General features: G+C 43.0%; 2 protein-coding genes across 2 annotated transcripts; one reads left to right on the top strand and one right to left on the bottom strand.

The window, feature by feature from the left end:
- The first annotated feature begins 238 nt into the window (after positions 1-238).
- LOC120049380 (origin recognition complex subunit 5-like) lies at positions 239-10,385 on the top strand. The gene is made up of 14 exons (XM_038995649.1): positions 239-336; positions 557-731; positions 1,414-1,692; positions 1,869-1,943; positions 2,404-2,515; positions 6,102-6,232; positions 6,807-6,855; positions 7,041-7,131; positions 7,332-7,387; positions 7,758-7,870; positions 8,218-8,265; positions 8,356-8,466; positions 9,366-9,478; positions 9,752-10,385. Exons 2-14 carry the CDS (start codon positions 618-620, stop codon positions 9,795-9,797), a joined length of 1,338 nt encoding a protein of 445 aa, XP_038851577.1. The 5' UTR covers positions 239-336; positions 557-617; the 3' UTR covers positions 9,798-10,385.
- A 5,177-nt stretch (positions 10,386-15,562) lies between these two features.
- On the bottom strand, positions 15,563-18,070 carry LOC120049379 (guanylyl cyclase-activating protein 1-like). Its single transcript, XM_038995648.1, has 4 exons — positions 17,873-18,070; positions 15,980-16,129; positions 15,793-15,886; positions 15,563-15,690 (listed from the first exon to the last, which is right to left on the bottom strand). Exons 1-4 carry the CDS (start codon positions 18,068-18,070, stop codon positions 15,563-15,565), a joined length of 570 nt encoding a protein of 189 aa, XP_038851576.1.
- Positions 18,071-24,738: the final 6,668 nt, after the last annotated feature.

Below are 24,738 nucleotides of genomic sequence, written 5' to 3'. Positions count from 1 at the left end.
CCAATGGATTTCAGTAAGCTGGTGGTTTATTTAAGTGCTAATGCCCGAGAAGCCGGTGTTTGAACATTTTTGCAATTAAACGAAATGTCCTCAATTAAATCACTCGATTTCATACATCCAAAACATTGCAAATAGGGGTGATGGCATTTAGTGATAGTGGCATTACGTTGCAAATAGACAACTACAACTCCCAGAGTCAATTGCTTTAACCTGGCGGTGATTGGCTTGTAAAGAGACAGGAAATTGTGACGTGCATTTGGAGACGCGGGAAACTCTTGACATGTTTACTGGGATGTTGGATATGGGTCATTTCAGTAGTACATGAACTCCAACCAGGTAACATTATTCACTATGCTTGCAGTAACAAAATATGAACTTTCAACAACTTAACATTACCCTTGAGTTTCCACGAGAGCTACACTGTTGTCAGTTGAGTTAGCTAGGTAGTTAGCATTGCAGCAGAGGAAGGGAAGCAAAGACAGACAATTTGCACAATGCACTGCTAGTTTGAAAAGAGTTACCTTGTTCTGTAACTGTCTCTTTATCTCTGTTATAGGCCAAACTACTTTAAGTCATACACTTTACGGTTCGGTGTGTGTCTAAAAGTAGCCTAAACAATGGCAGCACAACTTCAGCACCTAGGGTATGATGATGAAAAGTTGCAGCGCGTGATGGAGAGGTTGCCTTGCAGAGATGTCCAGGCGAGAATGCTGCTGGCGTTAATGGGAGAGGTCTGTGTCTGATTTGAAACAACATTGTAACATCAAGCGCATTATGGTAAACAGTTAAATAAAGGTTAAATAAAACAACAGATAGTTAACTGGCTATGACTATCTAACATTGGAACTCTTCCAAGTCAAGGTAAACTTTTGGTTTTACAAATGTATTGCCATCGTGGCCTGTCGGTTTAACTGCTAAACTGCTTACACTACTGCATGATTGTAGCGGGTTTACTAACGTTTTAGTTCTATTAGCTATGTTGACTATGACGTTAATTTAGCTCATATGGTAACAAAGCTGTAGGCTGTGTGTAGCGGTTATGATATGGTTTGGCTTGGAAAGTTTTTCCTTCGAGTATATGCAGAAGGAATACAACGTGGCTGCTATGAAAGTGAACTGTGTTTACGTGTGATCAGGGGTGTATTCATTTAGTTGATTCTGTTGAAAATTCAAGTATCATGTAAGTAGCCTAAATCAATGTTACATTGAACTGGGTAAATGGAATATGAATGACAGTCATCCAATATGCTGTAATAGAAATAAGGCCATGATAATAAATAAAAAAATGATTGTCCTCCATCTTAAACAGCACCCACTGCCACAATTACATAATACATTCAAAACTTTTTCTGTGAATCACAGTGAATCATTGTATTGACACTTTAATACATGGTGTACATTTTGTGCCTACAGCCAGAGCAATGCAGCTACCCTTCCATTTTCATTTATGGTCATCGTACAACAGGAAAAAGCCATGTGATACACACCTTGCTGAAGGAACTGGAGCTTCCCTATGCCACAGTGAGCTGTGTGGAATGTGTCTCTGTAGGACTGCTGTTTGAGCAGGTTCTCCTCTCCCTCTTTGGCTCCGACTCTGCCTCCCTACTGTCCCGCAGTCCCTCCCTGTCAGACTTCGTACGAGTCTACAAACAACTGTGTGTCCAGGCCTCAGCCAAGCAGACACGATACATTGTGAGTAAAAATTATCCTCAACTGTGATATTCCTGCTTGATAATCCACTTCTTTTAAAAATTGCATCCTCAGTTACAATGCAGGTTCTCTTTCCAGGTTCTCTATTGTTATACAGCATCATTTGTGGTATATAATGAAACAGTTACAGTGACCTCTGCTGTGTGTATCTTGGGTAGGTGCTGGACCGGGTTGAGCTCCTTAGAGATATGGAAGCCAATCTCCTCCCTGCCTTCTTGCGCCTTCAGGAACTGGTAAGAGTCATGTCACCTGTTGAGCATACTACTTCATTAAGTTGTAGACAGACTGAGTGATGGATTGTGAACTAGCGCAGAAGGGTCCCTTTTTGATAGATAACCTTGAATTGAATGTTTCAAGGAGGCACTCGAATAAGTGCTTTGAAAGGCAGAGATGAGGAAGAATGACAATCATTCTTGATAATCATTATTTGCATATTAATTCTGAACCTCAAAAGGGCAGATAGATGACCAGAATGTTTAGTTTAGTTTTCTTTTAGTTTTTAAAGCTGAATGCCGCCTGTCTTTATCTTGGTAGAAGTGTTTTAAAAACTCATCCCCTTGCATTGATATTGTAGTGGTACTGTAAAGGTGTAGTTGACTACTAAATGTTGAATACAGACATAGTTGTATTCTTTGAATCCACAATGTGATCTGATCCTGTACCTCTACGTAACTGACACTGTTTCCCTGGCAGGTTGATGACAATGTGACAGTGATCATGCTCAGTGAGATAGTATGGGATAAGTTCCGACCCAACACTGGCTGCTTTGAACCACTGTTGCTCCACTTCCCTGACTACAGTAAAGGTACAGCTGTCAACAGATAAGCATCTATGGCTTTAGCATTGAATTAGGTACAGATGGATTAGTTGCAGGGGAGGCTGCTGAGGGGAGGACGGCTCATAATAATCTCCGCGAAGGAGCAAATGGAATGGCATCAAACACCTGGAAACCATGTGTGTGATGTATTTGATTCCATGCCAATGATTCCGCTCCAGTTATTACCACGAGCCTGTTCTCCCCAATTAAGGTGCCACCAACCTCATGTGATTAGTGAGAACTCTTTGTACATGTTGTTTTGCACCAACACTTGAGAAATGACTGTGACTAAGATGGCACCGAAGAGGATGGCTGACGTTTTACATGCTCCTGACCAATTGTGCTATTTTATTTTATTTTTTTGCATTATTTGTAACTTATTTTGTACATGAAGTTGCTGCTACCATCTCTTATGACTGAAAATAACTTCTGGACATCAGAACAGTGATTACTCACCATGAACTGGAGGAAGCTTTTTCCTTTAACGAGTCCGAAGGATATACTGCTCTCCCGGGAACAGGCCCAAATCCCCGTCATTTGCGTGAAGAAAAGACGGAGGAAAAGAGGACGCAGATCGGGCTGCCTTCTGAGAATCCGTAGGCAAGCGAGTAAACTCCCACTGCCTTCCGTTCTACTTGCTAACATGCAATCATTGGAAAATAAAATTGATGACCTACGATTATGATTGTCCTACCAACAGGACAATAAGTCCTGTAATATCTTATGTTTCACCGAGTCGTGGCTGAATGACAACACGGATAATATAGAACTGGCAGGATTTTCCATGCTCCGGCAGAACCGAGATGCTACGTCTGGTAAGACGAGGGGTGGGGTTGTGTGTCTATTTGTCAATAACAGCTGGTGCGCAATGTCTTAATATTAAAGAAGTCTCAAGGTATTGTTTGCCTGAGATAGTGTGGTCTACAGCTTATCATAAGGTACTCTATCTACCAAGAGAGTTCTCATCTATATTATTTGTAGCCGTGTATTTACCACCACAGACCGATGCTGGCACTAAGACCGCACTCAACCAACTCTATAAGGCCATAAGTAAACAAGAAAATGCTCATCTAGAAGCGGCGCTCCTAGTGGCCGGGGACGTTAATGCAGGCAAACTTAAATCAGTTTTACCACATTTTTACCAGCATGTCACATGTGCAACCAGAGGGGGAAAAAACTCTAGACCACCTTTACGCCACACACAGAGATGCATACAAAGCTCTCCCTCACCCTCCATTTGGCAAATCTGACCATAATTCTATCCTCCTGATTCCTGCTTACAAGCTAAACCTAAAGCAGGAAGTACCAGTGACTCGCTCAATACGGAAGTGGTCAGATGACGAGGATGCTACGCTACAGGACTGTTTTGCTAGCACAGACTGGAATATGTTCTGGGATTCATCCATTGGCATTGAGGAGTATACCACCTCAGTCATCGGCTTCATCAATAAGTGCATCGACAACGTCGTCTCCACAGTGATTGTACGTACATATCCCAACCAGTAACCATGGTTTCTGCTTTCAAGGAGCGGGACACTAATCCGGATGCTTATAAGAAATCCCGCTATGCACTCAGACTAACCATCAAGCAAACGAAGCGTCAATACAGGTTTAAGATTGAATCCTACAACACTGGCTCTGACGCTCGTTGGATGTGGCAGAGCTTGAAAACTATTACGGACTACAAAGGGAAACCCAGGCGCGAGCTGCCCAGTGATGCGAGCCTACCAGATGAGCTAAATGCCTTTTATGCTCGCTTTGAGGCAAGCAAAACTGAAGCATGCACAAGAGCACCAGCTGTTCTGGATGACTGTGTGATAACGCACTCGGTCGCCGATGTAAGCAAGAGCTTTAAACAGGTCAACATTCAAGGTAACCTGTGAAGGTAACCTGCCTAAATGATTACCGCCCCGTAGCACTCACGTCGGTAGCCATGAAGTGCTTTGAAAGGCTGGTCATGGCTCACATCAACAGCATCCTCCCGGATACCCTAGACCCACTCCAATTCGCATACCGCCCTAACAGATCCACAGATGACGCAATCTCAATCGCACTCCACACTGCCCTTTCCCAGCTGGACAAAAGGAACACCTATGTGAGTGCTGTTTATTGACTACAGCTCAGCGTTCAACACCATAGTGCCCATGAAGCTCATCACTAAGCTAAGGACACTGGGACTAAACACCTCCCTCTGCAACTGGATCCTGGACTTCCTGACAGGCCGCCCGCAGGTGGTAAGGGTAGGAAACTACACGTCTGCCACGCTGATCCTCAACTCGGGGGCCCCTCGGGTGTGTCCTTAGTCCATTCTGTACTCCCTGTTCACCCACGACTGCGTGGCCAAACACGACTCAACACTATCATTAAGTTTGCTGACAACACAACAGTGGTAGGCCTGATCACCGACAACGAGACATGCTATAGGGAGGAGGTCAGAGAACTGGCAGTGTGGTGCCAGGACAACAACCTCTCCCTCAATGTGAGCAAGACAAAGGAGATGATCGTGGACTACAGGAAGAGGTGGGCCGAACAGGCCCCCATTAACATCAATGGGGCTGTAGTGGAGCAGGTCGAGAGTTTCAAGTTCCTTGGTGTCCACGTCACCAACGAACTATCATGGTCCAAACACACCAAGACAGTCTTGAAGAGGGCACAAAACCTTTTCCCCCTCAAGAGACTGAAAAGATTTGGCATGGGTCCCCAGATCCTCAAAGTTCTACATCTGCACCATTGAGAGCATCCTGACCGGTTGTATCACCGCCTGGTATGGCAACTGCTCGGCATCTGACTGTAAGGCACTACAGAGGGTAGTGCGTATGGCCCAGTACATCACTGGGGCCAAGCCTCCTGCCTTCCAGGACCTATATACTAGGCGGTGTCAGAAAGCCCCAACAAATTGTCAACGACTCCAGTCACCCAAGTCATAGACTGTTCTCTCTGCTACCGCATGGCAAGCAGTACCGGAGCGCCAAGTCTTGGACCAAAAGACTCCTTAAAAGCTTCTACCCCCAAGCCATAAGACTGCTGAACAATGAATCAAATGGCCACCGGACTATTACGTTGACCCCCCCATTTATTTTGTGCACTGCTGCTACTCTGTTTATTATCTATGCATAGTCACTTCACCCCTACCTACATGTACAAATTACCTCAACTGGTCTGTACCCCTGCACACTGACTCGTTACAGGTACCCCCTGTATATAGCCTTGTTATTGTGTTAATAAAAAGTATAATTTTTTTTTTTTACTTTAGTTTACTTGGTAAATATTTTCTTAACTCTTCTTGAACTGTACTGTTGGTTAAGGGCTTGTAAGTAAGCATTTCACGGTAAGGTCTACACTTGTTGTATTTGGCGCATGTGACAAATACATTTTGATTTGATTTTGACAGAACACAACAAACAAAGGCATCCGTGAGAGAACGTCGAGAAAATGAACACTTAGGCTTTAATCAATGTTTGAAAGAATGTCTGAGTTCCTGTACATAAAATGACTACAGTCGTGTGAGAGAGTCTTTGTGTGTGACTTAATTTTAGGCAGGCGTTGACTGTGTGTGTGTGTTGTTCCTGTGCAGGGGAGCTGCAGCAGATCCTGTCTGAGGACAGCCACCCGTCCTACTCCCCAGAGCTCTACTCTGCCTTCATCAACATCCTACTGGGAGTCTTCTACTCTGTCTGCAGGGACCTCCGAGAGCTCAGACACCTGGTCAGTTATGCACACTCATAGTAACACTGAACTCTCACAGACACATGCTCACACATTCAGACCACACTCAGTAAGGACACAGACACATTCAAAGTAACTCTCAACTCTCACATAGCTGTTAACACGCTGTCATGACACGCTCTGTCATGACACACTCTGACAGCCCAGACAAAGAACAAGCTCTTGCACCCCTCTCTAGATGTATCTTGATGCCCCCTTGTAAGTTTGAAGAAAAGGTCTGGCTTACACACTTATCCAGTCCTTTAAGATGTATTCTGGGGGCTTAAAGAAATGTCAATAGGTTGGTGCAAGGGGTTAATTTCAGATTAGGCAATAGTTTGCTCTGAATATGTACACACACACTCCATGCTACCCTTTGAGGATTCAGTATGAGTTTGTTTCCAGGCTATCCATCACTATTTTATTTAGTCCACTTGTGTTACTACTTCTAAGGATTGGGTTTTCTTTGATATGCAGAATTGTAATAATGATCCAACCTTGGCAGACATGTTGTTTACATTGTCATAGTCTGTACTTGTTGTCCTTTCATATTTTTAATTCTTTTTTCAAACAGGCTGCCCTCAATTTCTCTAAATTCGTTGAACCTTTGGAGCAAGGCAAAGGTAATATATTCATATTTCTAGAACAGTAATAACTCCATCAATATTTCAATTACTTTGCTGTCTTCCCTTAATCTCTCTCTCTGTACTTTAATTTGATGATGGATTCCTTTCATGTCATCCTCTCTCTAGCTTGTCTCTCAGATTATCAATGTTTAAATTTCAACCTTTATTTTCTCTGCCCTCAGTGAAAGAGGGTGACACTCACAAGCTGTGGAGGAACATCGAGCCTTACCTGAAGAAGGCCATGCAGACGGTGTACCTGCGAGAGTTGTCCAGGTCTGTCTGTGTACATCTGCCTCAGCCAAAGATGATCAACTCCCATTGATTTAGCTTCGCTGACCGACCATCTCTCATGGACTGACAACAGACGGCCTTAACTCCGTTTGCCGGCTTTTATTACACAACAGCGGCTCAGTGCTGCTGGCTCTGTAATAGTGGTGTGTCCCCTGACTTTGTCATGTCTCTGTTCTGCTCAGTGTGCAGTGGGAGCAACAGCTGCAGATGGAGGAGAAGGAGGCAGGAGCTGTGAGAGGTAGGCAAGGAGAAGTGTGGACACACAGATGCATATGCACGCATGCACTGGGAACAAGACCAGTGGAAATAACCTAGTTAGAATGGTGTGACCAGGACCAGTTCACAGACTCCCAGACCCTAGCTATCCCCTTGTTTGTGTTGCTGCTTGTCCCCAGCCTGAGAGGGAGTTCAGGGGAGTGGACCCTCTAAACTACCCCTATGTTTATCCCTGAATGGAGGGCCCACTCCAGACTCATTGGTACTAGATACCCAGACAGTGGAAACAACAGCAGATGTTTCTCTCATCCTATCCACAAGCCATCTGTAGATGATGCTGTTGTACATGTTTCCCAGGTAAGGACATTGAGAGCTTCCTCTGCCTTTCTCAGGTCTGTCTGCTCATGCCCATGTGGAGCTGCCTTACTACTCCAAGTTCCTGCTGATAGCTGCATACCTGGGCTCCTACAACCCTGCTCGCACTGACAAACGCTTCTTCCTCAAGGTACCTGTTCTCTCCTCAGCACCTGAACCTCATTCACCTCACCGTCTCAAAAGCTAGACACGTGATTGTCAAGTCATCATTAGAATAGGAGTCAGTTGTTAAACATTAATGCCACCTGCTATTCACCAACTCTATTTGCCTGCTACTTTACCTACTCTTATTTTTTTTTTTCTCTTTTTTGTGGGGGGGGTGGGTGGGTGGGGGGGGGGGGGGGGTTAGTTCAGCTTTAATATTGCAGATGGATTGTAGTTTCTATCAATGTAATTGTCTGCATAATTCCCCCCCCTTTTGTGTGTGTTTTAGTTAGTTGGTGATTTACATGATTCTTTTTCTCCCTTGTCCAACAGCACCATGGCAAAATAAAAAAGACCAACTTTTTGAAGAAACATGAAAAGGTGATTGTCTTCAGCTAAAGCTATTGTACTATTCTTTAGGTTTAGTCAATGAGATGTTCTACCTAGTGAATTCACCTCCCTCCCATTCAGACCAGTAATCACCTGCTGGGGCCCAAGCCGTTCCCTCTGGACCGTCTCATGGCCATCTTCTACAGTGTGGTGGATAGCAGAGTGGCCCCCACCGCCAGTGTTTTCTCTCAGGTCAGCTGAGACACTCAGGCTTTCTGCAGTGCCATCCAAGGGATAATTTCAATTGTTTTATTTAACCTTTATTTTGACAGGGAGTTGTGCTGAGATCAAGGTCTCTTGCAGATGAGCCCTGTATCAAACATACACATCAATATACAATTCAATTCATGAAAAGTAAAACGCAATCATATATACTGAACAAAAATATAAATGCAACATTCAAAGATTTTGCGGAGTTACAGTTGATATAATATATTCAGTAGGCCCTTATCTATGGATCTCACATGACTAGGAAGGGGAGCAGCTACGGCTGGGCCTGGGAGGGCATAGGGAGCCGGGCCCACCCACTGGTGAGCTAGGCCTGCCAATCAGAATGAGTTTTCCCCACAAAAGGGCTTTATTACATATAGAAATACTCCTCAGTACCCCCCCCCCCCCCACGTTCCTGCAGGTGAAGAAGCCGGATATGGAGGTCCTGGGCTGGAAAGATTTCTTGAACATTTCTAGAGTATTTTATTTCAGCTCATGAAACATGGGACCAACACTTTACATGTTGCATTTTATATTTTTGTTCAGTATAAAACAAACTCATTCTTCAGTGAAAAGGTCCTCAATCAGCTCTGACTCTGAACTGGGATCATGGAAAATGTGGTAGCAATGTTAGGTAGTCGAACTCCTGGAACAGTCATGTATGTGAATGGTAGTATTAGTATTGGATGATTCTTATTCTAATTCACCAGCTGTCTCTTTGGATAGATTATTTCAACCCCTGAACTGCTCTTGAATTGATGTGTGGTGCGGGCTTAATGTGAAGTGATTTTAAAATGATTTTTATCTCCAGTCTGAATTCTCTATTTGTGTAAAGCCAAATGAAACATGGTTGATGACAAGCCCCCCCCCGCCCCCCCCAGATCTCCTCCCTGGTGACCCTTCAGCTGTTGATTCAGGTGGGCCACGATGACCAGCTGGATGCGCCCAAGTACAAATGTGCCGTCTCTCTGGACTTCATCCTTGCCATCTCCAGGTGTGTATGTTACTGTTGTTTTTAGTGCAGGGCTCTCCAACCCTGTTCCTGGAGACATGCCCTCCTGTAGGTGTTCGCTCCAACCCCAGTTGTAACTGACCTCTTTCGGTTCATCAACCAACCGGTTGGAGGGAACCTACAGGAGGGTAGCTCTCCAGGAACAGGGTCGGAGAGCCCTGCTTTAGTGTATTCGCCACAGATCTGTTTTTAGACATTTCTATTTTTAGAATATCAGATGCTGACTTTTGTGACCCCCCTGCTCTTAATTTCCAGGACTGTGAGCTTTGACATGGTAAAGTACCTGTATGACTTCCTCTAAGCGTGGTGGTATAAGGGAGAGGAATTCAGCTGGACTCTGATGGAATGGAATGTACTGGTGGACATTGGACAAACATGAGCAGAAAGGTGGGAGATGCCTCGCTTGTCTGGACTCCTCACTGTGTATGCACTGTGCAGGACCAGAGGACTATGGAATCATTAGGCCTATGCTTTACTGCCCCCTGGTGACTGACTGGGAACCACCTTCAGACACCAGCATCTGCAGCATTGTGAATGTACTGCATTGTGAATGCGCCTATTGATTCCTTAGCTGCGCCTATTGATTCCTTAGCTGCGCCTATTGATTCCCTAGCTACACCTGTTTGATTGTGGTGAACAAACAATGGAGAACATTCATACTTTTCTGGATTCACAGGATACCTTGGGGTTTTGGTGGACAATACTTCAAAATAAAATGTCCCTGTTAACAAAGGTTTCATAATTGTGACAGGATTCTGTTCTCTCCATAGTCTGACATCTAAAGCTACGCACAATAAGAACCTGGTAGAATGAAGGACTCATCGAAGACTTCTTAAGGTATAAAATGTAGGGAATATAATAAACTCAGCAACAACAAAAAAAAATCCCTTTTTCAGGACCCTGTCTTTCAAAGATCATTTGTAAAAATCCAAATAACTTCACAGATCTTCATTGTAAAGGGTTTAAACACAGTTTCCCATGCTTGTTCAATGAACCATAAACATTTAATTAACATGCACCTGTGGAACGGTCGTTAAGACACTAACAGCTTACAGACGGTAGGCAATGAAGGTCACCGTTATGAGGACTTAGGACACTAAAGAGGCCTTTCTACTGACTCTGAAAAACACCAAAAGAAAGATGTCCGGGGTCCCTGCTCAGCTGCATGAACGTGCCTTAGGCATGCTGCAAGGAGGCATGAGGACTGCAGATGTGGCCAGGGCAATAAATTGCAATGTCCGTGCTGTGAGACGCCTAAGACAGCGCTACAGGGAGACAGGACAGACAGCTGATCGTCCTCACAGTGGCAGACCACGTGTAACAACACCTGCACCGGATCAGTACATCCGAACATCACACCTGCGGGACAGGTACAGGATGGCAACAACAACTGCCCGAGTTACACCAGGAACGCACAATCCCTCCATCAGTGCTCAGACTGTCTGCAATAGGCTGAGAGTCTGGACTGAGGGCTTGTAGGCCTGTTTGTAAGGCAGATCCTCACCAGACATCACCGGCAACAACGTCGCCTATGGGCACAAACCCACCATTGCTGGACCAGACAGGATTGGCAAAAAGTGCTCTTTGACAAGTTGCAGTTTTGTCTCACCAGGGGTGGTGGTTGGATTTGCGTTTCTCATCGAGGGAGCGTTACACCGAGGCCTGTACTCTGGAACGGGACCGAGGTGGAGGGTACGTCATGGTCTGGGGCGGTGTATCACAGCATAATCGGACTGAGCTTGTCATTGCAGGCAATCTCAACACTGAGCGTTACAGGGAAGACATCCTCCTCCCTCATGTGGTACCCTTCCTGCAGGCTCATCCTGACATGACCCTCCAGCATGACAATGCCACCAGCCATACTGCTTGTTCTGTGCTTGATTTCCTGCAAGACAGGAATGTCAGTGTTCTGCCATGGCCAGCGAAGAGCCCGGATCTCAATCCCATTGAGCACGTCTGGGACCTGTTGGATGTGAGGGCTAGGGCCATTCCCCCCCCAGAAATGTCTGGGAACTTGCAGGTGGCTTGGTGGAAGAGTGGGGTAACATCTCACAGCAAGAACTGGCAAATCTGGTGCAGTCCACGAGGAGGAGATACACTGCAGTACTTAATGCAGCTGGTGGCCACACCAGATACTGACTGTTACTTTTGATTTTGACCCCCCTTTTGTTCAGGGACACATTGTTCCATTTCTGTTAGTCACATGTCTGTGGAACTTGTTCAGTTTATGTCTGTTGTTGAATCTTGTTATGTTCATATTAAATATTTACACATTAAGTTTGCTGAAAATAAACGCAGTTGACAGTGAGAGGACGTTTCTTTTTTTGCTGAGTTTATTTCTAGGTTTCGTTCTCTTTGATTCTAGAACTTGCGTTCCCATGAATTCAAATTGTCCCATTAATTGCTCTGTTGGCGTAAATGGCTGTGCTGATTGTATGAAATAAGGTTGGCACAATAATCGTGTAAATGAAAATTATGGACAATAACCGTGAACAAATGTTTTTATTCTTCTTGAAACCTTCATTTTAGGAGGGGGGGGGGGGTCCACTCTATTTAGTAGATATAGACAAGTTTACTCAATAGCAGTTTTTCATTTTTACATGAGGGTAAAGTAGGAGGAGTAGAAACTTCCAATCCAAATGTTCCAAGTGGTCAAACCCATTCATTTTTGAGACGCGGTTGTCACCAAAGCTGTGTTGTATTCATTAGGTATGTCATGGCTATTTTCAAAGATTCAGTATAATACATTAAAAGCTCAAAATATTTTTCTAAAAAAATTACTGACAATATCCTTGGCCGTTTATGACAATGAATCGTTTCCAAAAATTCCATAATGGTCAAAGCCCATGTACTACGTCGTCTCTCAGATTCCCTTTAAACTATATGTGGGAGGGTTCTGAGCTAAGGCACTAGGTGGTAGCAGTCCACTTGTGTCTCATTGGTCCTGTGTAGCTCAGTTGGTTGAGCATTGTGCTTGCAACACCAGGGTTGTGGGTTCAATTCCCACGGGGAACCAGTATGAAAATGTATGCACTCACTACTGTAAGAACTCTGGATAAAGAGTGTCTGCTAAATAACTAAAATGTAAAATGGTAAGCTCTCCATGATGGTTGACATCCTTCCTGATAACAGTGGTGCATTGATTTAGTATATGTGGTTAGGGGTGTGTTATGGGCTGCAGTTGTAGATTATTAATGCTTTCTGGGTTGACAGGTGCCATATTCCTGGGTACTTGTTTATTTGCCATTCCTGCCCCAGTGAATCCCGTAACAATGGTGATGACAATGGCCTCCTCTTGAACCAGCTTTGGGATGTGCCTGCAAGCTGCGGCTGTATTTTAGAGATGATTAAAGGCCTTTGTCCAGCGCAGCACAGTGCAGTCTGTCCTGTCTGTATGCAGAGGTAAAGCCAGTACAGTCAGATCCACAAGGGGAGTTTTGGTGGTTTTAGGTCCTCACCCTGACTGACTGTGACCTCTTCTCCTTTTTATTTGGTTTGGGTGTTTTCTATATATCAACCGGCATATTTATTCATATTTTACATGCTGCTGACTGTCAGATTGCCATGGTCTGTGTTCCTCCTTCCAGATTCATTCAGATCCATGTAAGTACTGCGTAACCTTTTTGTAGTGCTTTATGGATGTGTGTTACCATGGAAATGGGTCATGGTTGTCATGGAAACCATATTGGCACAGTCTGGCTTGTGACTCACCTCCCTGTCTCCCTCATTACGCCACAGAGACTGTAATGTCTGTTAGGCATTTTGGTTTCTAAAACAATAGCGAGCAATTAAAGCTGTGGAGTGTGAAAATATTGTTGGACTTGATGGCTGCTTTTCTTTCACTCTGCGGTCCAACTCATCCCAAACCATCTCAATTGAGTTGAGGTCAGGTGATTATGGAGGCCAGGTCATCTGATGCATCACTCTCTTTTTTGGTCAAATAACCCTGACACAGCCTAGAGGTGTGTTGGGTCATTGTCCTGTTGAATAACAAATGATAGTCCCACTAAGGGCAAACCAGATGGGATGGTGTATCGCTGCAGAACGCTGTGTTAGCTATGCTGGTTAAGTGTGCCTTGAATTCTAAATAAATTACCAACAGTGTCACCAGCAAAGCACACCCCCCACACCATCACATCACCTCCTCCATGCTTCACGGTGGGAACCACAAATGCGGAGATCATCCGTTCACCTACTCTGTGTCTCACAAAGACAGTGGTTGGAACCAAACATCTCAAATTTGGACTCATCAGACCAAAATGACAGATTTCCGCCAGTCTAATGTTCATTGCTTATGTTTCTTGGTCCGAGCAAGTTTCTTCTTATTGGTGTCATTTAGTAGTTGTTTCTTTGGAGCAATTTGACCATGAAGGCATGATTTCACAGTCTTGATGTGTCTGTTACTTGAACTTTGATGCATTTATTTGGGCTGCAATTTCTGAGGCTGGTAACTAATGAACTTATCCTCTGCAGCAGAGGTAACTCTGGGTCTTCCTTTCCTGTGGCGATCCTCATGAGAGACAGTTTCATCAACGCTTGATGGATTTCGCAACTGCGCTTGAAGAAACTTTCAAAGTTCTTGAAATGTTCCGTATTGACTGACCTTTATGTCTTAATAGTAATGATGGACTGTCATTTTTCTTTGCATATTTGAGCTGTTCTTGCCATAATATGGACTTGGTCTTTTACCAAATAGGGCTTTCTTATATATACCCCCCTACCTTGTCACAACACAACTGATTGTCTCAAACGCATTAAGAAGGAAATAAATAAAAAATTATAAAGTAATCAAGGCACACCTGTTAATTGAAATGCATTCCAGGTGACTACCTCATGAAGCTGGGTGAAATAATGCCAAGAGTGTGCATAGCTGTCATCAAGTCAAAGGGTGGCTACTTTGAAGAATGTCAAATATAAAATATTTTGATTTGCACACTTTTTGGTTACTACATGATTCCATATGTGTTAGTAAAAAATTAAGAAAAAGTCTTGAATGAGTAGGTGTCCAAACTTTTGACTGCTACTGTATATAAAGGTAATTCTAATGCCCACTAGGCGAGAGCATTGATCATTCATGCATAATGTCTCACACACTCACAGAAACAAATTTGCACAATTTTTTTTTTTTTTACATTTTACTGTCTTGTAGGGAAAACATTAGAATGTAGTTCTGTTAAGATATTCCTTCAAATTAATGAAGGTCTGAAAATGCAAACTTTAATCTCCTAACAGCCAGTGCAATGTTAAAACATGCTGGTCTTATTTTTTTATTAAGTGCATTTTGTGACAAGTATCATAAAGTTAAGATCCCTAACTTGTGGAAGTACCTGTTTCTTGAGGAACTGGACTGTTTAATCATGGCACAAAATGGGTTCTAGTCATATTTGAGCTGACAGCTGACTGTACTGGGAGGAAAGTAGGTGAATTATAACTTCCACCAATAGAACCTGGGCACATAGTCATATAGAGGAACCACTCAACTGAATAAGAGAGTTTGGTCCAAAAGATAGGTTTGGAAAGGATAATTTCCCTACAGGAATCTGTCTCTGAGGTGGATGAGGGATTTAAAAATGTGTGTGTATATATATGTATGTATGTGTATATATATATATATATATATATAATTATTTTTTGTCAGGAATGCATGGGTTATAATGGGTAGTCTCCACCCCACTCCACTCCCTCCACCCTCTATCCTTCACCCTCCTTATGTTATGACCTAGTTGGGTCTCCAATTCAGCTGACGGTGTGAGAGATGATCTCTCTCTCATTATGTAGACCTCTCAGAGATTTAGATCATGCACAAGGGCACTAACCAGCCAGCGATGGTTGACTGAGTCATTTGTATGTAGGCAAAGGGCATTTTTCATCGTCATTCAACCTCTTGTGAATTCCGACAACAAAGAATGCATTCAAAGCATGGCCCTTCAGCATTGCTAAGATAAAGATTGTCTTTATACAAATCTGGGCTAGATCTTTTGAGAGGGCTCATGGCTCAGTTCCTATGTGGCCCTTCTGCAGTCTATTACAATGGAGAGTGGAGATGGAGGTGTCTGAGGGCAGACTCTAAACACTGTGCCTCCGATTGTGGATCATGGCGACTATGTGGGTGAGATCCAAGGTCTTCATCATCACTTCCATGAAGTCTTCGTCAGTGTGAGCCCCCGCCACAAACTCCTCCAAAGACAGCTCCCCTGATGGGTAGAAGACAAGGTTAAGAGGTTGTTAACCTGAATTGGAAAGGGACAGAACTCGCAACCCTACAAGTCTGTGACAAAAAATAAGTGGACACTTGCCATCTCCGTTGACATCTATCTTATCAAACACCCGGTTGGTGAACTCCTCCGCATCAACTTCCTGGTTTTCATTCCCATTGATTGCACGGATAGCCTGAAGAAGACAAAAGGCAATAGTTAGCCTGCATGCCTTTGTGTGATACAGATTCCATTGCTCAGCACTGCGTTTCTGGACTGGTCTCTATACCTTTATGATGTTTAGCAGCTCACTTCGATCAATGCACCCGTTGCCGTCCACATCATACAGCTTAAAGTACCAGCGGAGCTTATGTTCCATTTTACCCCGCATCACCAGGCTCAGAGCAGCCACATACTCCAAGAAGTCTATGTAGCCATCCTGTAAAAAGGAAAGCGTGTTAGTTGGAACGTCTCTTTTTACCATCTCAGTCATCTCTTCAAGATGTAGGTGGTCATGTTCTGCTTAGAAGATCCATTATCAGGGATGATAACTATGTATAATCGCTGGGGGATTATCTCCACACTGATCTGTGCCAAGGCCGTGGCAAGACCTACAGATGTAGGATCTTAATTTGATCACCCTGTTGCAGGTTAACTTTCCTGCAATGTAAGACTTTTTAAATCTAGTGTATTTGAGGTTTAAAAAGGCTTCTGAAGTTTAATTTCCTCTTTGACATTTCAGACTTGATTTTCTCTTATGAAAAACGTATCAACCCCTTCAAAAAAATGTCCATTAATTATAATCCACATAATTCACATTTCGTGTTGCTATAGGATTATTTTCCTGCTGTAGAAAACTGGCTCCCATTTAAGATCCTACAAAATTACTTGGAAGCATTAGTGCCCTCTGGGTCAACCCAAATGAGTCGCACTTCCCTCAGCTTTACACTGACACCCTCCCTCACTTAACTATGGCTGCGTTTACACTGGCAGCCCAATTCTGATCTTTTTTTCACTAATTGGTCTCTGATCAGATCAGCTCTGAAAAAGATCTGTGATTGGTCGAAAAAATACCAGTTAGTTGAAAATAAATATCAGAATTGGGCTGCCTGTTTAAACGCAGCCGATGTGCACAATCTAAGATTGTCATACTGCACTTAATCAGCATCCAGGATTCAAACATCCCGTTTTATAATAACATAATTACCAGCCCTGTTCACTGCACTGTCCTGAAGATCTGAAAATAGCAGTTAGTCACTCAGTTCTGTCCCCAGGGAATAGTACCATAGTACCAACCTCCTCAGCTACACCCATAAAACTACTAGCTACTGACAAAAATGGGAAACTCAAAAGACGAAGGTCTATTCTGGCACACAGCTCTTGAGATCTGGACATTCCTTAGGCTTCAATGTCATAAAAGGGAGATTCACGTAATTACTTTGAAGTGAACATTCAATATTCTGATCAGTGTAACCAACTGTTCACATGCATCATGTTCCGTCAGTAAACTTTCATAGAAGTTATCACTAATTAAAATCAGCTGTCTCTGATGCTGAAATTGAATTGATTCTGAAATCAACCAGAATGTACTGGAGAATACCAGAATCTGGTGCTGTCTTTCTAAAGAGAGAAATAACAGATAAGCTCAGACTGCACTCCTACCACAGAGATATTGACAACTTGTCTCTCAAAATAATCCTCATACTAAATCGCATGTGAATCCAATCCCAGCCTATTATAATATTATAATCAAAGGTGACAGGGTTACTAAATATAGTTGTGTAAATTGAGCCTTAGTACTTGTGAGACGATTAGCTTCTTCAAACTCATCTGGAAGACTAGTCTAAACAAAACCCTTGGATTCAAGAGATTCCCTATGTTTAACTAGATACCTTCTGGTTTAAAATGTACTTTAGCTTTTGGAAATGGAGAACTAGGGGTCTTATTCGAGTAGTGGCATTATGACAATACTATATATTTAGGTGCACTTGTAATTAGTGCATAGATTTTACAATACAGCCAATCATATCCTTATATGTACCTCTGTTGGTAAGATGTCCCCTTCAGCATTTTGAGTGTGCCTGAGGCATTCCTACTTTGACATATAAATGTAAAGCCCATTTTAGCCTATAGCATCCCCTTTGCAAGCAACCTCGGTTCAATGAATGCCGCATAGTCTTACCTTGTTCATATCGAACGTGCGGAACATCTGCTCGATGTAGGCGTTGGCCTCAGCATCCAGTCCCCGGAGCCCAAAGAACTGCTTGAACTCATGCAGGGTGAGCTGACCCGAAGGACACTCGGTCATGAACTTCTTATACCAGAGGTGCTTCTCCACAGCCTGGAGATCTTCCACGGTGGATCCTGTAGAGTTACCCATGTTTGTAGAGTCGACTGACTGTGTTGTGATGTGACTGTGTTGTGAAGTGTCGAAAGACGAGGTTGGCGGTCGCCTTAAGAGCCCTATTGGTCTACTGTGAAGCGGAGGGTATCGCTCTTCACAGTCACACAACGATGGGACCTGGGGAGGAGGTGGGCACCGGCCGGGGGCTTTTGTATCAGGTCGGACGGGCCACACCCTGTTGTGTTCTCCTTGTCTCTAATTGGCTGTAACCCAGGTGCAGCAGCTGATAAAGGGCTTATGGTCCCATTGGAGGAAAGGAGGACTGTACATTGTCCACCAACCATGGGACAGGGACGCTGACTAACACCTTGGTATTCTCTTCCCAAACTGATAAGTACTATTTAAAGACCCAGTGCAGTCAAAAACGTGATATTCCTGTGTTTTTATATATATTTCCACACTGAGATTGGAATATTACTGTGAAAATTATAGTATTTTTAGTGTAAGAGCTGTTTGAAAAGACTGCCTGAAATTTCAGCCTGTTTTGGTGGGATGGAGTGTTGGCCTGCCTGGTGACATCACCAAGCTGTAAATGATTTAATAGACCAAAAAGAAAGAGTTCAAAACCTCTCGGCCAATAACAGCTAATTTTCAGTTTTCCCCTCCCCACTCAGACAACTCCCAGACAGTCCTAGCAAAATTCTTGCTTGAGAAATTGCTCTGACAATTTTAATTAAACAGTCACAGTAAGGTACTTAATTGTTACCCAGAAATGATTTGATATTGAGATAAAAATTGCTGCATTGGACCTTAAGTAATTTTTTGGGGTGTCTGTACTTTACTATTTATATTTTTGACAACTTTTACATTTCAAATGCTAAGGCAGGACAGCAATATGGTCCAATTCACATACCTATCACTATAAAGCATTGTCAACCCTGCTGCCTCTGATCAGGCAGACTCACTAAACAAATACGGTTTCTAAATGATGGCTGAGTGTTGGAGTGTGCCATCTGGTTTTCTTAATCGAAGGAATTTGATGTATCGCATTTACTTTCACTCAAGTATGACAATTGAGTACTTTTTCCACCACTGAATGCACTGCAGCATCATTAGTCATACATATGAACATATGCATTGCTTCTCTGGATCAGCAATTGTAAAGTAAATGCTACTGTTTCTGGAAACTGTTTTCATTGAAGACAGCTCTTTAAAACGGCAACAACAGACTGTAACTCTTAGGGTGACAAAAAGTTCTCTAACAATCTGGAATCATTTCATGTTCTCACCTATTTGCAAGCCTACGTCAATCATGACCATGTGTCTGTGTGGCATTTGACTGGAAAGGGAAGAAAATAGTAAAGAATGTCACACAGTTTTGTGTTTAGTTTGGTTTATTGAGATTCCTTCACATTCATAGACCAAGTAGGCTCAGGTCATTACTCATTAATAACTTCATCATGACCACAAGACAATGCTTTGTGTATTACAGTGCCAGACTTTGATTCTTCATGCAGCCCAACAGCAACATTGATGCCAGACAAGCAGTGTATTTAGCATAATGCACAATAAAGTACTTCAACTGTGGTGCTTAGGCCCAGATAGAACATTGTGGCACATCCTAGATTCGATTAGAAGTTTCTTACTTGGACTACAGTACAGAGTACATGCTGTAGCTTTCACAGAAATCCCATCCTGAAGCAGTTTGCTTTACTGGTTCTTAAAGCTGGAATCCTTAATGGTGAAACTTTCATATCCGTTTGGGATATTACTATACTGAACAAAATTATAAACGCAATATGTAAAGTGTTGATCCCATGTTTCATGAGCTGAAATAAAAGATCCCCGAATTTTTCCATATGCACAAATTTGTTTGCATTCCTGTTAGTGAACATTTCTCCCTTGCCAAGGTAACCCATCCACCTGACAAGTGTGGCATATCAAGAAGCGGAGGACACGTACTGTGCTGGGGACACGTACTGCCAAATTTGAGAGACAGTGGTGCAGTTTCCCCTAATGTGTATTCCATCTTTAAAGGCTTTATCTAGACCAGGGGTGTCAAACTCATTCCATGGGGGGGCTGAGTGTCTGCAGGTTTTTGTTTTTTCCTTTCAATAGAACCCTAAACAACCAGGTAAGGGGAGTTCCTTACTAGTTGGTGACCTTAGGGGAGCAAGTTGAGAGCTTCAAGTTCCTTGATGTCCACATCACCAACAAACGAACATGGTCTAAGCACACTAAGATAGTCGTGAAGAGGGCACGACAAAACCTATTTTTGCATGGGTTTTGCATCCTCAAAAGGTTCTACAGCTGCACCATTGAGAGCATCCTGACTGGTTGCATCACTGTCTGTTATGGCAACTGCTCGGCCTCCGACCGCAAAGCTCTACAGAGGGTAGTGCGTACAGCCCAGTACATCACTGGGGCCAAGCTTCCTGCCATCCAGGACCTCTATACCAGGCAGTGTCAGAGGAAGGCCCTAAAAAAATTCAAAGACTCCAGCCACCCAAGTCATAGACTGTTCTCTCTGCTACCGCACGGCTAGCGGTACCGGAGCACCAAGTCTAGGTACAAGAGGCTTCTAAACAGCTTCTAACCCCAAGCCATAAGACTACTGAACCTCTAATCAAATGGCTACCCAGACTACTTGCATTGCCCCCCCCCCCCTATTTTACACTGCTGCTACTCTCTTATTATGTATGCATAAGTGACTTTAATAACTCTACCCACATGTATATTACCTCAATTACCTCGACTAACCGGTGCCCCCAGTATATAGCCTCGCTATTGTTATTTTACTGCTGCCCTTTAATTATTTGTTACTTTATTCATTTAAATGTTTTCTTAAAACTGCATTGTTGGTTAAGAGCTTGTAAGTAAGCATTTCACTGTAAGATCTACACCCGTTGTATTCGGCGCATGTGACAAATTTTTTGATTTGATTTAATTCCTCTATCGAGTACAAGGGAGGAGCGAAAACCTGCAGACACTCAGCCCTCTGTGGAATGAGTTTGACACCTGTGATACACACTGAGGATACAAAACATTAAGGACACCTCTTTCCATGACATAGCTTTCACCTGGTCAGTCTAGGAAACCTAATTGATGTCACTTGTTAAATCCCCTTCAATCAGTGTAGGTGAAGGGGAGGAGACAGGTTAAAGAAGGATTTTTAAGCCTTGAGACATGGAGTGTGTGTGTGCCATTCAGAGGGTGAATGGGGACGACAAAAGATTTAAGTGCCTTTGAATGGGGTATGGTAGTAGGTGCCAGGCACACCGGTTTGTGTCAAGAACTGCAATGCTGCTGGGTTTTTCACACTAACAGTTTCCTGTGTGTAACAAAAATGGTCCACCCAAAGGACATCCAGCTAACTTGACAACTGTGGGAAGCATTGGCGTCAACATGGGCCAGCATCCCTGTGGAATGCTTTCGACACCTTGTAGAGTCAGTCCATGCCGTGACGAATTGAGGCTGTTCTGAGGGCAAAGGGGGTGGTGCAACTCAATATTAGGAAGGAGTTCCTAATGTTTGGTATACTCAGTGTACATGAGTGGTTGAAATAGGGATTTAAGAACAGAAAACAGTCAACACATTTGCAACTGTAGGGATTATTGTTGGCATGATTTTGAACACAATGGTGCCATTCATATAGTACTTTCACAGTTTGTACAAATAAAATAAGTAAAAAAGAATACAATAATAAAAGGATACACATTATAAGCATAGAGAAAGACAATTCTGTATTCGTTCAACTCAATAGTGGTTCGAATTACTGATCGACACAGTATAATATAGGAATAGTCTTGTGACAGACTGAACATGAATGTAATCGAGTAGACTTGGTTCTGGGTAACGAGATTAGAATGTGAAAGACCCATTCCTTGTCTGGTGGCCCAGGAAACATACTTCTTAGTTATTTACAGTCACATGAATAGCTGGCTATGGGACAAAATAGCTGCTTAGAGTTAGACCCCTATACTGTACATCCTATACATGTTACAAATGACAGTTTATAGGTGGGTAGTGTAGTTGAATTGACGTTATACCCTTTAGAAAAGTGTTACAATAGTGTGTTTAATGCCCAATTCTTCCCCTCCTGTTAGTGGTTTTGGAGAAGCTTTCCTTGAACATTATTATAGCAGTTTATGATATGAATATTCAAACATGTAACTTTCATATTGGCATTACAGTACAAGGAATACACATGCAACCAATACATGCATATACTGTAAAACACTAGACTGTTAGTAATAGCGTAAGGAATTAAAAAATGAAATGCTCAAACTGAATGACTTCAGTAAGTTGCTCTTTCCATTCTACTTCAACTTTCTCACCACTGTTGCACTTAATTTCCCCAAAAGATCAGTGAGATCTTCTGATTTGATGTCTTGAGCAGGCTGTCCGGTTAGTGATAGGGTTTAAGGTTAAAACTCTCAATCATTCTAAGACTTCTTCAGGTTTAAAGGGACTTGACATGTTTACTCTGGTCACCCTGATTTTGTGTCAGGGCTGGGGCAGATCTGCTTGGCAACCCCTCCACCGTCCCTTCTACGCCACCAATGCAGGTGTCTGTAGACAGAGTCAAAGACGGACGCGGTGTACCTTGCAAACAGTGTGGTCCACTTTAGCATCTGCACGAACCAGTTCACAGAGCGACTCACAAAGGTCACAAACACTGTGGTGTAGTGTGCAAGTAGGAGAAGGCTTCGTCCAAGTTGTCTTCCATTGTTGATGATCAGATTGACCCGTGGGTCATGACCCGGCCCCATCCTAATAAATTCAGCAGTGTGGTTCCAAACGAAAATGGATCAGAAGGGTAATCGTGGTATAAAAAGACAAAAACATTATCTTGTAAAAAAAATTGTGTTTTGGCGCATGTTGCACATTTTTCGTTTTTTTAAATGTCCATGTCCCTAAAACGGTCTCTACAAAAATGGTAAATGGTCGGAATTTACAGACTCCCCCTTACTGTTGCGCAATCCTCCACTGGCCAATCGATGTTCTGCAAGTTTTGTTTCCGGGATGTTTGGTGATGTGGCTATGCACAGAAATACAGCAGAGGAGATTTATCAAATACAAAGCATAAACAGAAATCTGAGAAGCTCTCATACAGGTTAGTCGCTCATTCTTTCAACTATCAGCACACCGTTCCCAGAGTTGCAATTTAGAACAGCTGCCACACGCTCCAAAAAAAACAAGGCACGGCGATATCTTTAGACAATATTGTTATCGTTGTTAGCCAGCTAGCTAGCTGCTTGTCTACGTGCACTGAAAAGCTAACTCGTTCGCTTTCTCTCTGAGATTGTCTACTGTGCTGTTTTTAATACAAGCGCAACCAATACATCATAATTCCGATGTATGTATATACATCAAATACTCTTACTATGGTTGGAGACAGCACTGTCAAAATGTTCAGAAAGTAAGCCATCCATTTCTCCCCATAATCTGCTGTTCAGGAGTAGTGGGCAAAACGAAGTGACGCAGCCGCAGTCGAGTGGCCCTATTGTTCGGCAGTGTTCGGCTCTTCGGGTGACATTCGAACCTCGAGGCCCTCTGCACGAACTATCTGGGTCGCAATAACAATAATGCCCGTAAATGTATGTTGCCACAGGTATATTATTGGCACAAAGGATGATTGACTGCAGTGGCGGTCGGTGCCATTTAAGATGATGGAGGATGATACATTTTTATGAGTATGGCCTTATTTCTATTACAGCATATCGGATGACACATTCACCCAGCTCAATGTAACATTAATTTCCCCTGTACCCATCGTGAGGTTGCTACAACCTAGCCTATGAATGAGGTGGAGAATCAAGGTGACAGACTGACACAGTCAATACAGCCTTCCACACTCTTGCCTGCATCTAGCTGACAGTTGCAAATGTGAATTTCTATTGGACAAATTCAGGTCTTTTTTCACCAGTTTCTTTCCATAAATGAACTGGTGGGCCCGGTGGCAATAAGTAAAACAAAAATTAAAAGAAGCTTACCTTGACTTGGAAGAAATCCAGTGTTGTTTAGCCATAGCCAGCTAGCTAACATAGAATCCCTCTCTGTTTGAGTACACTTAACTAGCTAGCTGCATTCGCTAGCCAAGTAAGTGAAAGTAACACAAATAAAATACAACACTCTTACTTTTCCTTAATTTTTTGAATAAATTATTTTGTTAACCGTTCTACTGTCTTTCTCTCTCTTTGAGTCAACTAATGTTACTCACCACATTTTATGCACTGCAGTGCTAGCTAGTTGTAGCTTATGCTTTCAGTACTAGATTCATTCTCTGATCCTTTGATTGCAAGGACAACATGTCAGTTCATGCTGTGATAGGTTTCTAGGACGTCCTCCGGAAGTTGTCATAATTACTGTGTAAGTATATGGAACTGGGTGAGAACCATGAGCCTCTTAGGATTTGTATTGAAGTCAATGTACCCAGAGAAGGACAGAAGCTAGCTGTCCTCCAGATACACTATGGTGCTAACATGCTGAGGGCTGCTGAGGCTACTGTAGACCTTCATTACAAAACAGTGTGTTTTCATCAATTATTTGGTGACGTGAATATATTTAGTATAGTTTGATCTAAAAAGGTTAACTTTTTGAAAATGTCATAATTTTTATGAAATTCACTGAGGGGGATGGTCCTCCGAGGGGCCTCCAGTGATTGACTGTCCAGGAACCCTCATTCTATGATTTCACAGTTC

This window comes from Salvelinus namaycush, chromosome 6 (genome assembly GCF_016432855.1).
Source record: "Salvelinus namaycush isolate Seneca chromosome 6, SaNama_1.0, whole genome shotgun sequence".
Classification (NCBI taxonomy): Eukaryota; Metazoa; Chordata; class Actinopteri; order Salmoniformes; family Salmonidae; genus Salvelinus; species Salvelinus namaycush.
This window is presented reverse-complemented; position numbering and strand designations above follow the sequence as displayed.

What these genes read in the sequence shown, in the direction of transcription:
- LOC120049380 (XM_038995649.1), top strand. Translation starts at nt 618, where the DNA reads ATGGCAGCACAACTTCAGCACCTAGGGTATGATGATGAAAAGTTGCAG. An exon ending in ACCTTTGGAGCAAGGCAAAG is followed by an intron (nt 6,856 to 7,040) that starts GTAATATATTCA and finishes CTCTGCCCTCAG; the next exon opens with TGAAAGAGGGTGACACTCAC. An exon ending in GGAGGCAGGAGCTGTGAGAG is followed by an intron (nt 7,388 to 7,757) that starts GTAGGCAAGGAG and finishes TGCCTTTCTCAG; the next exon opens with GTCTGTCTGCTCATGCCCAT.
- LOC120049379 (XM_038995648.1), bottom strand. Translation starts at nt 18,070, where the DNA reads ATGGGTAACTCTACAGGATCCACCGTGGAAGATCTCCAGGCTGTGGAG. An exon ending in GCACGTTCGATATGAACAAG is followed by an intron (nt 16,130 to 17,872) that starts GTAAGACTATGC and finishes TCCTTTTTACAG; the next exon opens with GATGGCTACATAGACTTCTT. An exon ending in GATAGATGTCAACGGAGATG is followed by an intron (nt 15,691 to 15,792) that starts GCAAGTGTCCAC and finishes TCTACCCATCAG; the next exon opens with GGGAGCTGTCTTTGGAGGAG.